General features: G+C 31.7%; 3 protein-coding genes across 6 annotated transcripts in view; all 3 read left to right on the top strand.

The window, feature by feature from the left end:
• LOC127720342 (uncharacterized) overlaps positions 1-15928 on the top strand; it is a 101438-nt gene extending 85510 nt beyond the window's left edge. The window contains exons 1-2 of one of the 2 annotated variants that reach the window (XM_052226922.1): positions 7117-7205; positions 13706-15928. In XM_052226922.1, coding sequence (XP_052082882.1) covers positions 13712-15385 — 1674 coding nt within the window. In that variant the 5' untranslated portion in view covers positions 7117-7205; positions 13706-13711 and the 3' untranslated portion in view covers positions 15386-15928. Of the gene's footprint in view, positions 1-7116; positions 7206-13705 lie in introns of those variants that run through there. The other variant, XM_052226921.1, reaches the window with a different exon arrangement.
• The window catches only part of LOC127720339 (E3 ubiquitin-protein ligase TRIM71-like), a 237430-nt gene that overhangs the window by 36542 nt on the left and 183163 nt on the right, over positions 1-17725 (top strand). The window lies entirely within an intron of this gene.
• Positions 1-17725, top strand: part of LOC127720341 (uncharacterized) — a 210699-nt gene that overhangs the window by 50498 nt on the left and 142476 nt on the right. The window lies entirely within an intron of this gene.

Genomic DNA, 17725 nt, shown 5'->3' with positions numbered 1-17725 from the left:
GTGTTTTGTTCTTATTTTTTGGTAATATTTGTGGTGCGGTTGGGTAGAGGGGGTTCTTTTTATTGATGATTTTTTTACAAACTTTGCTTTGCATACTGGTTTCATAAGGTATGGAGTGAAAAAATCTTACCAAATCGAGATAAGTACGGTAGCCAATTTAATGTCTGACAATTTCTGCAACAATCATTTGCCAAGAAATCCCTTTATTTAACTATAGTTAATACATACTTAACGAGCAATCATAATAAGAAGGAATCATACATTATTATGCAGCAGCCATTTCATTTTATTTACATCGAAATAATAACGATGCACATGCTTCAATGACTAGTCTGCTGAATGGATTATGCTTGAATTGTTTGTTGAAAGTTTTTAGGATCACAGTTTTGCTAAATATATCAAATTAAGTTAATATTATCGTCATTTAATGTGGATGTTTCTTCATGATATTGCAAATCATTCATATATGGCTTTGTGATGTCAAATTTGCTAGTCCGGCTTTTGAAACCTTAATCTTGACCAACCATTAACGTCATATTGTTTGACTTGAGGTTCATAGGTTTGACCCGAAATTACCAAATATTCTACTAAAAAAAAGTTGTCTCCATTATGAAAAACACAAATACAGTCGTTAACAGATTGTTATCATATGTTCTACACATTATGAATTCATTGTTTGCGTACACGTGATAAAACGCTTCATATTTTGACTTGCGGCTGATGCTTTACCGTATCAATATGCATTGAACGAGATAATCCATATTTATCAATGTTTTATAAAAATGTCAAATCAAATAAACCTTATCATACGAACAAGTATACCTTTCAATCATTCTGAACGACGAATTACACGTATAATATCCTCCCCTTTCAATCCCTGAAATAAGTTTCCTCATTCAAATCAATCAATGATGCTCGTCAAAGTTAACGCCCATATTGTGTCCCCCAAGTATGTTGCTTTGTGGCCAATATACATGAATTTACCATAGGGAAGAGTTTCTACAAGAAATACAGTATTCCACCAAAACAAAGGAATTCTAAAATATAGTTCATGCTACATCAGTAATACAGACACGGAATAAGAGTAATTTTCTATTTCCTTGAGATCTGATTCTTAAGAGGAAGACTGATGAATTCACTTTTGAAAGTAAAAACCACGCATACAGCACCGCAACACACAAATGTTAAATACCTTTACAAAAACTACGAATCGATTCTAATATAATTTTTAGGTAGGTTGCCTAGCAATGTACGGTAGATATTTGCAATTCATAAGAACTTAAAGTACTAGTAAATATATTTGGATTTCATTATCGAATCTGATGTAGATTATGTGACTATTGCCCCATATTTATCTATATTTTAAAACTATTACAAATGAACAATCAAGAACTTGCAATGTTTGTCGTTTTTCTGTTGGGTTATGATTGTAACAAATAAGGGTAAGACCATTTGATTTTTATTGGAGGGGAATTTAGAAATGAAAATGCTGGCCCGGAATGTAATAAAAGTAAGTGATCTTCTTCAAAACAAAATAAAGATGAATATTTTGCAACATAAATTTCTAGCAGTTGCTGGAAATAATGTGTAACAAATTGCAACTCTACTCCACCCTCACCCAAACGGTTCGTCCCGTAAGGGAATTACATAAACGTTTTATTCTTAAGATAATGTGATATATTTCTGGATAACTCTAATCTCCTTCCATGCCTAACAAGTCAGGGCATATATCTTGAAAATGCTGAAAGCCTATCGCCGTAGTCCTATCTGTTCAATTACACGGGTTTCTCATGCCGTTCGTGTTTTGCCAAAATCTGACACTAACTATTACCCATTTTCGCCCCTTTTCTTTAAAAAGCTATCAAAGAGTGCTCAAAGTTGTTGAAACCAATTGCTTTACATGCTGATAGGATATCACCGGCTGTAATTTAGGATTATTTCATTAAGCAACATCACATACAGCGAAAATAGACAAAATCTGGTTAAAAACTCAAAAGAGTTTTATTTCGAATTTGAGAAAAAAAATTAATAGCAACATCTTAATCGATTCTGTGTCACCTTGACCAAGTCATAGATGAGAGCCCCAGTCGTGCTGTTTTCTGCAGCGGCTGGCGTCAGCATTTTATGAAGGATGATGATAAGCACTTGTTTATTGCAGAAGTTAAACTACTATAGAATGATTTTGAAACTTATTAATAAGGCCATCAATTATATTTACATTTTATAAATAACAACATAACTAAAAACGAAAACAACACGTTTTAAATTCCAATACGCTTTGCCTTCATCATGAACGCTATGAACCGAATATTTGAAAGCCAAAGATGTATAAGAACCGAAACAGTGGAAGAGCTATATGCCCTACAAGGATCTAAAAATAATCAAATCCACCTAAGGTCAACTTTGCCTGAGCAAACATTACTATCATAAATTAACAATCAGTAACTTTGGATATATCCTACATCATTGAGGGCTGACCAATAAATAGCTTGTTTTATCAGTTGCAAATTACAGGACTTCCAAGATAATTTCTGTTGTAAAAGTAAGTGAAATACGAAAACGTATCAGATGTTAGTCATTTTGTTAGGAATTCTATTTATGACGTCATATTCAATGTAAAAAAAAAAACGATGTCTTCAGGTGACGTTTGAAATGTAATACCTTATACCCGAAAACGAAAAATAACACCAGGTCAGCTTTTTGATAATCTTTGCCATATAAAAGTTTGCCTGATTGATAAAATAATTTTGTTCGCTATAAAAACGTATGTTAAATTCACACCACACTCATTTTTAACGTACGCTAACAGAAAATATTCAAAATATTTGGCCATTTGGCCGCATATTATTGTCGTCATTATTTTTGATAATCAAATACACTAGTTTGCTGGAAATAATAAAATACAAAACAATATGGCATTCCCTCTGAAAAAGAACAGGATATTGCACAACTGCAAAAAAAAGCTAACGATTTTTTATTCCTTGGTATATTAATTGTAATATTGATTTTCTATGTACTGATTTTTTATGTGAATTGTTTTTTTATTATTAGTTTGCGAAAATAGTGAAATGATTCAAGTCTATTCAAATTATGCTTATTATATTGATAATAAACAGGTTAACATGCTCTGGACACTTAGTTCCAACAAAAAATTACTAAGACGCCATTTACATGTTAACATGTACAAATTTGATTTAAAATGGCCAATTCATTTATAATTTTCACAATACACATGAGCAACTACATTACCTAAAATAAAAATTTGTTAGTATCTATGATATGCTCTGTATAGTTTAATGTCCCAATTAGAGACATACTTTACGTTTAAGATCTTAAAATAAGGCACTTATAACTGTAGCTACAGTTGTTATATTTTCATTTGAGTTTCAAACTCAGAATTTTTTATTCAATAACTTTACATTTCCAAGAGCTTTCAGAAATCTGTCAATGAACTTTGTTTAGTTTTCAAGAAAGAATTGATTAAATGTCATATCTGCATGCATTTATCAAATTGTTGTATAAATCACTATCGATGTAAAATAATTTTAGTTCAATTTTTTTGTCAAATTGTGGGATGCCTAATTTGGAAATTTCTTTTTAAGAGCGTACTGTATCCTTGGTCATTTAAATTCTAAAACAACCGTTCAATTTTAGTCTTTTTTTAAATTTGATAGTTGGTTGCACTCAAACTGAGGTATGGATTTTAAACCGCTACAATGCAATTTTCAATTAACTGAACACTTTAGTAGGCGCAAATAATTTTGAGTCCTAAGGATTTATTGTCAAAGATTCCATAAAAAAATCCCAAAAAAGATATACGATTGATCAGATAATAATATTGCCTTGCATATCTGCCCCCTGCATCATACTTTGGCGAAAGATCATTCATGTGGTAACAATGTAGTTGTTAAAGAAAATATAAGGTATACCTTTTAGGTATGTGTTAGTCTATTATTTTGTCCTCAAGGCCATGTCTGTTTTTCAATTTGTTATAACACAGGCCAATAAAACTAATCAAAAATGACCGGTAGATAAAAACAGACCAAAAACACACCCATAATAAACTTGACATGAATAAAAGTTGACGCCATTTTAGCATAATAATATCATTGTTCAAAACTTTCGTGTAACAAACAACACATATATATATAATATTTTTATTTTGAAATAAATATGCTTTATGCCATTCATATGTTATGACTACCGTTGGATGTTCCTCTTAGTTTGTGCGTGTGTTTTCTTTTACCCCAGAACATCAAAAACTGACCGGTCCTACAGCAAGCGGATTCAAAACGAAAATAAAACACACACAACTTTGGCCCAACACGCACAAAAACAAAAATCACAAAAAATGAAAGGTCGAGCACACCGTTTATTGAAACACAATTTCCTGCATAACTCCTTATGATCCTCAAAGTACAACTGTGTATATACAATAAGGGATAATTAATATCAATATGGATATTATGATTTATGATATAACTAAGATGTTTATAACACTGACATATTTTTACATCAGTTAAAAGTGAGGAATAGTTTTGTTACTGAAATGAATGCCTTTTTCTACAAAGCATAACAATACTTTTTTCATAGAGTTATTCATGATTCATATTGGTTGTATTTTATTCAGATCATAGTGTAAATATACAAATAAGGAGTTTTTGTATGATTGCCAACGAGACAACTATCCACAAAAGTTCAAATGAAGTGGATGGTAGCAATTATAGGCAACAGTACGGCCTTTAACAATGAGAAAAATGTTTAACATAATATCAATTTTCGTCGAGCCTTTCGACATTGATGTCGTGAAAGCGAGACAAAGCGATCCTTCGTCAACATTTAGGTTGAGTCAGCGGGTAAAATTTTCCAGACATCAATAACATTGTCAAACCTTCAATTTTGGGATTTTAAGAAGTTTGGTCTGAAGCTTGTTTATGACCAAAAGACAGTACCCTGAGCGAAACTTTGCGAATATCTATTTTTATTTTTCTCTATTTAATTGATAAATGGACTTAGTTTTTTACAGTTAACATTCAGACTCTGAGGTTCATTTTTTTCCGTCATCAATAACATTGTCAACCCTTCATGGAATTTTATGAAACTTTGGACAGAAGCTTGTTAATGACCAAAATACAGTATCCAGAGCAAAATTTTGATAATATTTATTTTCATATTCCGTATATTACTGTCAAAATGGTCTTAGTTTTTTTTACAGTTAACAAGTAGTTACAGTCTGGGGTTACAGTTTGTTACACATCAATTTCTTTGCCAAACCTTCATACAATTGTATGCTTCTTTGGCAGAAGCTTTGTAATGATTAAGGGATGATGTCTAAAGCAAACCAATAAATAGAATTGAAAGAAAAGTTTAAGTTGTTTGTTGAATTTTTTTTACTTATAAATGGATTCACGTTTTAGGTTAACATTACACTATTACACTGACAGCAGCCATCGCAGGCGAGACACAGGGTTCCGATTAACCCCTTACGATTTTTTTAAATACATTAATCTTCACGTAGCATAAATATAGAAACCGGTAGATATTAAAATATTGATAGAAATATTTGTTTTTGTAATATTTGTGATACATAATTGATTGACCACGAGTATCATTTATTCTCGTATGTGATAGATAGACAACAATATATGTATTTTAACACTTTGAAGAAGACCGTACAGTTTCTAACATGCACAACTATCATCTATTCATAATGTGACAAAAAATTTAAAAAAAGGAAAAATATGTCCTTTTTGTTGTTAGGGATGAGGGATGGATAAATACACTGCCACGTCCGGTCTGTGCTATTGTTTGATGTTTTTCTGCTTTGTATCGATCTGATGAGTTAAGTCTTTTTCAAATGATTTTTATAGTTTGTTCTTATGTTGTTCTGTTACACAATTGTCCCAGGTTAAGGGGAGGGTTTAAGCGCTCACAAACATGTTTAACCCCGCCACATTCTTTATGTGTCTGTCCCAAGTCAGGAGTCTGTAGTTCAGTGGTTGTCGTTGGTTCATGTCTGTCATATTTGTTTTACGGTAATAGTTTTGTTATGAATTATGCCGTTAGTTTTCTCAATTGAATTGTTTCATATTTTTCATGTCGGGGCCTTTTATAGCCGACTATACGGTATGGGTTTTTCTCATAGTTGAAGGCCGTGCGGTTGCCTATATTGCTTACATCCACTTTATTTGAATTTTGGTGTATAGTTGTCTCATTGGCAATCATCTCCTTATTTTTCTATAGCTTACTAAAAACAAACGTAGCAGTTGATTGTTTTGTTTATCATTATTCTTTCATTTTAGTTCCATATTATTTATAGAATGGAGAATGGAAATGGGGAATGTTTCAAAGAGACAACTACCCAACCTTAGAACAGAAAAAATTCCGCACCTGTAGGCGTGCTTCAGCTGACCCTTAAACAATACTGTAAACTAGTTCAGCAAAGTGGACGCCACACTAAACTCCTAAACATGCAAACGAACCAAAATTTTAAAAAAAAACCACAAGACTAACAAAAGCTAAAGGTTCCTGACTTAAGACAGGCGCAAACATAAGGCGGGGTTAGACATGATTTGTGAGATCTCAACCCTCCCCTTTACCACTAGCCAATGTGGAGTATTCAAAACTGAGAAATACGCACAGTAAAACTCAGTTTGAAAGAAGTCCGAGTCTGATGTAAGAAGAAGTAACAGAAGAAACTAAGCAAAATGACAATGATCAACATAAATGTTTAATTACCTCTGATATTTTTCGTTTTGATTAATCGAAACACAAGAATTTTTTTTTTATTTTCATTTATTACTTATTCGCCTCTCGTGTATCTTTGATGCATAATTTAATATTCAGGTCAGAAAAATTGTGAACTTGAAAAGTCGCGCTCTGTGAAAAAATGGTTTATTGATTAATTGTTGAAGTGAATAATACCAAATTATTCAATGTCATCATGGTTATATATAATCAATTGTTTTTTTATTTCAACTTCATAGTACTGTTCATTTTTTGTGCATCATGATAGACATTGTATTGTTTAAAATGGTATCATATCGTATTACGCATCAACCAGACAAAGGGAAATTACCGTATTTTGTCATTTGTGAAAGCTATATCACGTGACAATACTTCCTGGTAAAATGTCTGTCAGCAGAATGCTCTAAAACTTGCGCAAAGAAGTTGCAATATTTGTCGGACATGTTTTAGTAAACAAAGTGAGTCTTAAAAAAGTATTTAATAATTATTTAAGTTCTTTACTAATTGTCAAACATAAATGTTATGATTAAATGGTTAAATTCGTTTTATGAAAAAGAAAATATATCGTCTGCATTTGCGTTTGTTCAATAATTCCCGTTTCTGTCTTATAACGAAGCATATACAGTTTTAATTACGACTTACTTTGTATCTCAACAATCTTTTCTTTTTGCTTCTCATGCAATGTATAAATTTATACATACCTACATGTATATGAAATGTATATCTGTAAATTAGTTTCTACAGATTCATACTATATATTTCATTTACCTCTCCAGGTTTGGTATTTAAAAGAATGAATCTTTTGACTAAGATATATATCATGAATAATATTTTGTAATTAGATATTTCAGATATTTCAGCTTATTCAATATATATTTTGAAAAATATTGAGAACCAAATCTAAATTTTATTTGCATTTGATAAATTTTCCGGGTTCCTGTTTTCGGAGATTTTATGATAGCAATCTTAGTTCTTGACTCAAAATAGTAGTTTCCTGTCACTAAATTTTGCAAGCTTCCGTTTACACTCATATTTGTTATGTTTAAATAAATAAAAAAAAATGACAAATTCTCAGGTTTAATTTTTCGAAGATTAAATGATTAAACTTTAGATGGTAATTGCTGAACATGCAATTGTGTCAGTTTCCTTAATCAATTATGCTTGGTATGCATCAAATATAGTTATATTATTCTACAACATGTTGGTCAAGTAATAACATAAGTTTCAAATTTCCAGGTTTTTTATTTTGAGCATTCAAGTATGTCATGATCAGATATTAAGGTTTGCCTATATTTGTAGAAACAAGTGTTAACTGTAGATTTAAAAAAAAATATTTCAATTAAATTCATAAACAAATCTTGTAGACTCTCGAAGACTATATATTGTATATAAACCTATTGTAAAAGAATGTATATTGCCATCTTGGTGTTTTTGAAATATTTTCATCGCTGGGAGGCTGTCTCAATGACGTATATATAAAAATAAAAAAGATGTGGTATGATTGCCAATGAGACAAAATGGCACAGAAATTAACAACTATAGGTCAGGCACCGTTCGGTCTTCAACAATGAGCAAAGCCCTCACCGCATAGTCAGCTATCAAAGGCCCCGAAATGATAAATGTAATACTATTCAAACGAGAAAACTAACGGCCCAATTTATGTACAAAATAATGAACGAAAAATAAATATGTTACACAGCAACAAACGACAACCACTGAATTACAGGCTCCTGACTTTGGACAGGCACATACAGAATGTGGCGGGGTTAAACTAGTTAGATTGCTCAGAACCCCCCCCCCCCCCCCCCCCCCTCTAACGTTGGAAAGTCGTGCAACAGCATAACACACGAACATAATAGAAAAAACAATAAAAGAAAAACAATTATGATAAACAGCAAGTACAACAACCATCACTCAATTACAGGCTCCTGACTTATGACAGGCGCATATAGAATATGTAAGGTTCATGTGGTTGTACTAATAAAATATTATGTTTATTTAGCTACATTTATTAAAATCAGTTATTTTACTACTTTCGCTTGCTTATCGAGCGTACGTGTACCTAGAAATGTGTACTTCTTCTCGGCTCGAATAAGTCAGCAGACGATCACTGTGTTTATAAACACTACTATGCTTTTAATCTCGGAACAAATTATGGTCATAAAAATACTATTTGTTTTGGGGCATTATATTAGTTTCAGTAATTTCGAGTACACTTATATCGGTACTTTGAATATTTTTGGCATTGGGTTAACCGATTTGTGTTTCATGAGTGTTAAGTATTGTTCTGATGCGTCACGTCCTTTCAAACAGTCTCTGCATATTTTCTTTAAATCTTTTACAGTTATGTAATCCTTCTACTTAGCTTTCTAAAAACAAATGCAGTTAATTCTTGCTTGGTAAAAGAAAAATTATGAGGATTTGTAAATTAAGTTGAGATAACGCAATAGGTCAACATTAATCTATTAATTTTTATTACAAATGAAAAACTGTTTTTACTTATTTTTATGTAACAAGAAAGCAAAAATGCTGACTCCCATTGTTTTTTGTTTTTTGTTTTTTTATTTGAAAAACGTTTTACAACGCGACCTTTGTATCGTCCATTACAAATTACTATCATCGTTTTATATATATAAGTGATGTTGGACATATACGAATACCTTCATTGGAACAAAGTATCACTTGACTTATTGATTCGAGATAATCTGATCCACAACCTATAACCGGCTATCGCAACTGCAGATACAGCAAATAGCACAGATCAAAATCACGATTGCGAAATACATTGTATTGTGATAGCAATACAAAAGACAGACAAAAATTGCTGCAAATGATGGCATAAACAATTGTTTTAAATGACAGACGTCATTACAAATCAAATTGAATATGCCTTATGATAGGCGGTAATAGGATGAGTGATTACTTAACAATATATTTAATAATTAATTTATTAGTACCGAGACTCTCACTTAGGTATATGAGACTAATATAGCAGCTTAAATATGTTAAAAAAACACGAAAGTTCGAACTTTAACTTAGCTATAAATAAACATTATTTTTTCAAATCATATTATAAGTAAACATAGAATAGAAAATGGAAACTGGAATGTGTCAAAGAGACAACAATTCGACCAAAGACAGCCGAAGACTTTCAATGTGTCTTCAACGCAGCGAGAAAAACCCCGCACCAGGAGGCGGGCTTCAATATATATTCTTGTTTCCAACAATGTGAATGTTATGATGATATTTAGGTACACATGATAATAATGAGTTAATAACTTACAGATAATATAAGGATATTTCTATTATATTCTTTATCTTTTCAAAATGAAGATAAAAAACAACAGCCACTCACTATGATATTCAAAGTAGTTGTATATAAATCAGAGAAAGAGCCAGTTATCAAGGTTTTCTTTTAGTTAAATTGATTGTCCGAATTATTCAACATAAACGTTGACGGTAAAATTCTTTTTTTTTCTTAGTGACCTTGCATATCAAAGAAAAATCAGATTAGATACAAGAACAAACTCAAAAATCTTTAGTGTAAAGACATCATATACAGTCTAAATAATAGTATGACCTTTTGAAATGCTAAAATATATCAATAAAACATCGACAGGATAATACGTGTTCGCAATGAAGAGTTAGTTATGTTTTGATTGATAAAAACAAATCAATGTTCAAAAATGTTATTTAAATTTAACTTAGAATTTGTGTATTCAAAAGATCAATAAGTTGACATGGATCGTATTTTACCATTACTGTACAATACATAAATAACACATAGCTAAGACGGTGATAGAGCAGATTGTTATCCCGAGAAAGTCAAGGTTAGAAATGTTTTTCGATAGGTTACAGTGTGCTCTATCACCTTCTCAGCTATGTGTTATTTAATTTATTATACTAAACGTTCTGTCATTATTGTCTTTTAAATTGGAAATTGAAAGAAAATAACTATGCCGTCATGTGCATAACAAAGTTACAGTTATTAGAAAAACATCACAAAAGCGAAACATTTTTTTATGTTGACAGTCTATGAAAAATTTGAACTTGAGCATTGTCTTAAAAATTATTGATGTCAATTCAATTCATTGTCCTTTAAATAATAGAATTTTGATTGGTCTACACGAGAAGGTGACATTCAAAATTTTTTCTCTCGCTAAGCCATGGGATAGAGTGATTTATCTCCCTAGTATAAGCCAATTAAAATCTGGCATGTTAATTTGAAGTATAATAAATTAGGATTGGATGTGTCGTTTTAATACGAATTCTACCGGTATAGTAAAAATTAAAAACCAAATCTTTGTATCTTTGAAATATTTTTTCTAATTCTTACCCGATTTATTGTTTTCCTAACCTGTTGATTATTTTTATTTAATCAACGTGTGGTTCGTTTGATCTCAGCTGTTCATTGGTCAAAATTCGATTATGACGTCTCATTTTCTTGCTTTCCTCTGAATTTCCTATTGTGACGTCATATAAAAAGGCGACCATTCCTTGTGTCGTCACATAGAAAGAGCACATCTTTTTTTTCAGAAAATTTTAAAATAAGGAATAAGTTTTTCCGCATATTGTATAAAAATCATTAGAGAAACTGATTCCACCATCAATGCAGTATATCATCAAGTTTATGAAACTTAAATTGATTGCACACATAATTATTCAACGTCATGGTAAACAAAACATTTAAATGAACCATACGATCAAAATGATACGTTATTAGATTACATAAATAAACAATTACCAATGCAAACATATAACGTTGATATAAAACTAAAATATTTTTTTTCTGTTGATTATAAACATTCTTAAAGTGAAGAGGACGTAATCGTATTTCATCACTTGTAAAAGCTATATAACGTGACATTAATTCCTGGTTACCTTTCTGATGACTCTCTGTTATCAAACTGACACAAAAGCAGTATTAGTTTAATTTTCAAAGGACATGACCATATTTGTCACTTGTGAAAGCTATATCACGTGACCTTACTTCCTGGTTATATTTTTGTTGTCTGGACCTGAAGTAGTTGTTGTGGAATATCTTAATTGAAAGACTGATTCATACAGTAGGTATATTACGGCTATTATAGTACTATATTAATGGTCATTGAATGACCGTTTTGATGAACTATGTTTTTTTTTATTTCATTTTCGGAAGAAAGTAGAGATATCTCTTCCATACGATCTGGTATAGCAGTGCTAGCGACATGAATGTCTTTTGGATATTTTTGTCTTTGTGGTTCTGTTTTTTTTTTAAGTGCATCAAAAATACCCTTTTAGCCAAAAGGCAATAAAAAGGGATTTTAGATGAAACTCTTCTGTTGTGTTAAAATCGAAGATAATTTACAATTTTATGTTCTCGTTATGATAACTCGGCGAAAATCTCCAGGGACCAGGATGAAATAATGTATAAAACACTGATTCTTCGTAGGGGACCCTGGTGAGAGCAGAGCTAACAATTCGTATTAATAATAAAATAAAATAAAAAAAAAAATATCCAATAATTTGTATAAAAGCTGACAAAATAATAAATCAGTGTCTGGTTCAACAAACAAGAAGGATGGGAAAATGTTGGTGTCATTTTTTACGTGAAAGCATTACAACTTGTATAGCACATAGATGTGTTTGTTTGTGCCTTATTTAAGAAAATGTACTTCTGGCGTTCACAATTTTAATCCTGGTATCTATGTATTTTACTGATCAATCTTATCCTCTGAAATGACTAGACCACATGTTACCAAACATTACCTTAATGGTCCTTAGGGTATCTAGTTTAAAAATTGTTCCGTTGATTGATAGCGTTTGATTTTGTCATTTGTATTGGACCTTGACTCAAACAGTCAAATGGACATAACATTATTTTGTCACTTTAAAAGATATATCACGTGACAGTACTTCCTTGTTACATTGCTGTCAACATACTGTTATTAAGCTTCCAAACATGATCTGTATGATTTGTTGTGACGTATTTTGGTTGACAAACTGAGTCTTACAGTAAGTATTTAGCGGTAATGTAAGTACTTTACTAATTGTCCGACATGAATGTTATGATAGATTTGTACTTTCGTTTTCTGACGAATGATAATATATCACTTAGATCAGGTGAAGCAGTGTAAGTGGCTTGATTGTCTTCGATTATTTGTGATATTATGATATTGTTTCTGATGTTTTTAATCACAAGGGACAATGCGATAGTATCAGACCGTATAAAGACTCAAACAGTCAAAGGGAAATAACCATTTGTTGTCTCTTGTGAAAACTGGGTGGTAACGTGTTGGACAAAATTATTTTTGAAATTAATTTATCCAATTTAATCTAACTAATGGTTACACTACTGTCATCAGGCTGTTAAAAAACTTGCAAAAAGGATCTAATGTATTTGTTGTGGTATATTTTGGTTGACAAACTGAGTCTTAAATATGGTATGTAACGATTATATCACTATCCAAAATAAAAGTGATCAATTTGTCCTTTCGTTTCCTTCAGAAAAATATATAATATATACCGCTTATATCTGGTGAAACAGTTTAAGTGGCATGGTTGTCGATTGGTTTTATGTGTCGTTCGGTTTCTGTTTCCTGCAGTATACCATAGTTGTCTTTTTATTAAAAAGAGACAATGCAAAATAGATTGTATTCCACAATATGAAACCCTCCTTTCTTATTGCTTCCTGTTGCCCAATGTACCACTCATTTCAAAGAGGTTTCGTGTACAAAAATTTAGTAAAAGAAATTTGACCTACCTCTATATTGCTTTGTTTCCATTCGAAAGAATCCCAAAAAAGCTTTTTATTTAAAAATGAATTATGTGTATCAAAACATGTTTGTCTCGAAAAAGCTGAAAATGAATGTCAACATTCCATTTTCATGTGAGGTGAGCGAGTGTATATCATCAAATGTTATCTGAATTTAAAACTCTTGACATTAGATTAAAACAAACGATTTTTTTTATGTTTCAGTTACAAATGGCGACATTCTTACCAAAATGCGATACTTGTATGACAGATGATGCCTCTGTTTGGTGTTCAGAATGTGAAGAAGTCATCTGTTATGATTGTGAAAAACAACATAGCCGGATAAAATTAACAAAGAAGCATAAGACAATACCTATAGAAGATTACCAGAAACTTCCTAGTTCTGTTGCTGACATAAAACAGGAATGTAAAGTTCACAATAAAATTTTTTATTTTTACTGCTTAATTCATAGCGAGCCATGTTGTGTGTCATGCGTGTCTCAGGAACATGACACGTGTAAAAATTTGAAGCCATTAACGGAAGTAGTGGACGGTGTGAAATCGTCAGCTGCATTTGAAGATTTAGAAGATAGGGCAAAGGACATTAGTGAACTTATCGGCAATCTGATAAAGAATAAACAAGATAATAAACGAAGTTTGGCATTTCAGAAAAATAGAATTATTTCCGAAATGCAAAATGTCCGAAAGACCATAAATATTCATTTGGATAAACTCGAAAAGGATCTTTTGGGTAAATTAGATAACGAAGAGAAAAAGCAATGCAAAAATATTGACAGTTTAATTGAAAAGATCTCAAAAATGGGTAAACATGTCGATCAAATAGTAAACGATTTAAAACAGATCAAACAACACGCATCTGATTTCCAAACTTTCTTTGGTTTACATGAGTGGAATAAGAAAATAGAAAAGGATGAAAAAGATTTGATGTCTCTACAAAGCGACAAGATACTTGATAGTGCTGACATTCATATAGAATATTCGCCGATACTTATGAAGTTTGAGACATACGTCAAAGAATTCGGAAAGTTAGAAGTTAAGTCTTCTTCCTCAAAGAAAAATGTTCTAAAGAAGGAGAAACCGGGACAGATTATCGTTCCTATTTCTAACACTGTAGATAACATTAAATTGACAAGTATTCGGTCTTTCAAGACACCAGATGGAGTATCAAGCAACATTTTTATAACAGGTATCGATATGTTCGACGACGGCAGAATCGTCTTTGCAGATAACCAACATTTAAACAAAAGACTTGTTATCATGAATCGTGAAGGCAACTTTATAAAAAACATACAACTTGACGATAGGTGTTTTGATGTTGCAGTGATAGATAAAGACACAGTTGCTTCAACATTAGTTGAAAAGAAGAAAATTGTTATCGTTGATGTTAATTCGTCAAGAGTTCAACGGTATATACTTTCAAGTGCGGAATGTTACGGTATAATTTTTTCAGGTGAACAGTTAGTCGTCAGTCTTCCCAAGACCATTCAGTTTGTTGATCCTTCTGGTAATAGCTGGTCAACGTTGTCAACAGTCAATAAATCCATGTATTGTTCCGTGTTAGATGAAAAACTTTATTATACCTCACACAATAGTGAAGCCGTCTATTCGACTAAATTGAATGGAGAAGTTCTTTGGAAATTTGACTGTCAGAAATATGATTATCCGACTAGTATAACCAACGATGCGTCTGGAAATATTTTCGTAGTTTGCACCGAAAGTGATCGTTTGATGGTATTAGGAAATGATGGGAAGACATATACAATTCTCCTGACAAAAGAAAATGGATTGCAGAAACCTAGAGCCTTACATTACGACCGTAAATCCAGTACCCTCTGTGTGTGTACTTTATCTGGACAATGCTTTCTTTATAAAGCTACAAACTGAATTATTTTTGTTCATACCGTTGAAAAAAGCTTTTGTATACTGTACATATTTTCAGAAATTTAAGACAAATAGCAGCATGATAACTTACAACAAAAAGTAATCTTCTAGATCCAGATAATGATAAGTCTTATGACAACTATGTTTAACATACACTCATGGAAGAAGGAAAACAAGTGTGCATGTCTTATTTGTTTGTACTATTTGTACATAAACAGATGAGTAAGATAATCAAATATTTAAGGATTACTTTGAAATTATATGAAACAACGAAAATAAAAAAAAATGTTTATAAAATTGGTCAAGAGTATAGAATAGTGAATGGAAACGGGAAATGTGTTAAAGGAACAAAACCCAATTAAAGAGCAGAACACAGCCCTAGGCCAGATTATAACGCAACGAGAAAAGAGGCGGACATCAACCCTAAACAATAATGTATATCATTGGGTTATTTTTTGTTAAAAATTCAAAGACCCCTTTACTGTTTTGATGACTTGTTATCTAAAAAGATATTTCACATGATGACTTCGAAAAAACTTCCACTTGTACAAGATATTATATGACAAGCAAGTTTTCAGCAATTATTTAAAGTGTACTAGATATTAGTTTGCACTTTATGGAAATATTTAAGAGTTTTTGTTGGTTTTGTTTAAAATGTGCATTGTTTGGTTTTCCGTTTTTTTTTTGGGTTTTTCTGCGTGTTTTGTTCTTTTTTGTGCTATTTGTGTTGTCCGGTGATTTTCTTGTTGATGAGGCTTTTATCTGAAAGAAGCTGTTTGTAAACTGTTGAGGCAGGTATTAAGGGAAAACAACTCATACCAAGGTAACATGATATAGCGTAACAGGGAACAACATTTGCTCTTTCAGGACACTGGATAGAGAATCCATCGAAATATCAGGTATCGATATTTTTGACAACGGGAGAGTCGTGTTGGTCGATAACAATAACCAAATGTTACATAGCAGACTTGTTATCAGGAATCAAAATGGCAGGTTTATTAAAACCATAAAACCGGAAGATAGAGCATCCAGATTTTCTGATGTTGCAGTGACAGACAAAGACGTAGTTGCTACAATATTGTTATCGTTGATGTTAATACATTGAAAGTACAAAGGTATTTACGCACACGTTACGAATGCTTTGGTATAAACTTTATAAATACTTTTTGTTGTCAGTCTCTACAATCAATTTCTTTGATCTGTCTGGTAATTTTTTTCAACTTTGTCAACAGCCGTTCACTCAAGGTATTGTTCCAATTTTAATGACAACCTGTATTATACAACACGCAGTAGTGATGTACATGTGGCCTTTGCATCTGAATTAAATGGAGACGTTCATTTGAAATTTGACTGTAAGAAATCAGCTCATCTGATTAGTATAACAAACGGTGCATCTGATGGTATTTTCGTAGCATGCATGGATAGTAATCAATTGTTGTCATAATGAAAATATAAAAAAATAAAGACTGAAAACACTAACTCTACACAATATCAGGTTCTCTGAAAAGGTAAGCAGATCCTGCTCTATATATGGCAACCGTGAATGAGGGTTTTATATATTTTGAAAACAAAAATTGCAAATTTCATTATCTTATTCATAAAAGTATACTGCAAAAGGAAAAGATAGGCACACTGTTTTCTATCTTCCGTTTGTCTATTCTCACTTTTTTGATATAAGACTTGATTCTGAAGACATACTAGTAGTTTGGACTTTCAATGACTGATTTTTGATTTACTTTGCTTGTATTGTTTTGTTTTGTTCGTTTGTTTGTTTGTGTTGTTTTGTCTGTTTTGTTTCTGTTATTTTAACACATTAAACGAATGAACAACAACTGTCATATTTCTGACTTGGTACAGGCATTTTTTATGTAGAAAATGGTAGATTGAACCTGGTTTTATAACGCTAAACCTCTCACTTGTATGACAGTCGCATCAAATTTCATTATATTGACAACGATGCGTGAATAAAACAAACAGACATAAAAGGTAAAAATGTCAAAATAGGGGTACAGCAGTCAACACCGTGTCACAATTTTAATCACAACAAAAACAAACAAATATTTAACAAAGAAGCACAAAAAAGCATATATCACATTTAACAACCTCGTTTCATTGCTTACTTATTTTTGTATTTTATATATGTTTGCCAAATCAACCCATTAAGGATCGAATGATTTTAAGCACTGGGACCGAATCGTTATTTTAACATTAACTCTGGCGTAGAATCGCGTGTTTGACGTCAGAATGTTAACGTCACACAGGTAGAGATATAAAATAATTTTGTCGTTCAAAGTATACAAAAACTATAATAGAACAATAACACAATGGCGGGATGTTTAAAAT

The sequence above is a fragment of the Mytilus californianus genome, unplaced genomic scaffold, assembly GCF_021869535.1.
Source record: "Mytilus californianus isolate M0D057914Y unplaced genomic scaffold, xbMytCali1.0.p SCAF_11, whole genome shotgun sequence".
Classification (NCBI taxonomy): Eukaryota; Metazoa; Mollusca; class Bivalvia; order Mytilida; family Mytilidae; genus Mytilus; species Mytilus californianus.
Note: the sequence above shows the minus strand (reverse complement) of the source record. Positions and strands in the feature narration are given on the sequence as shown.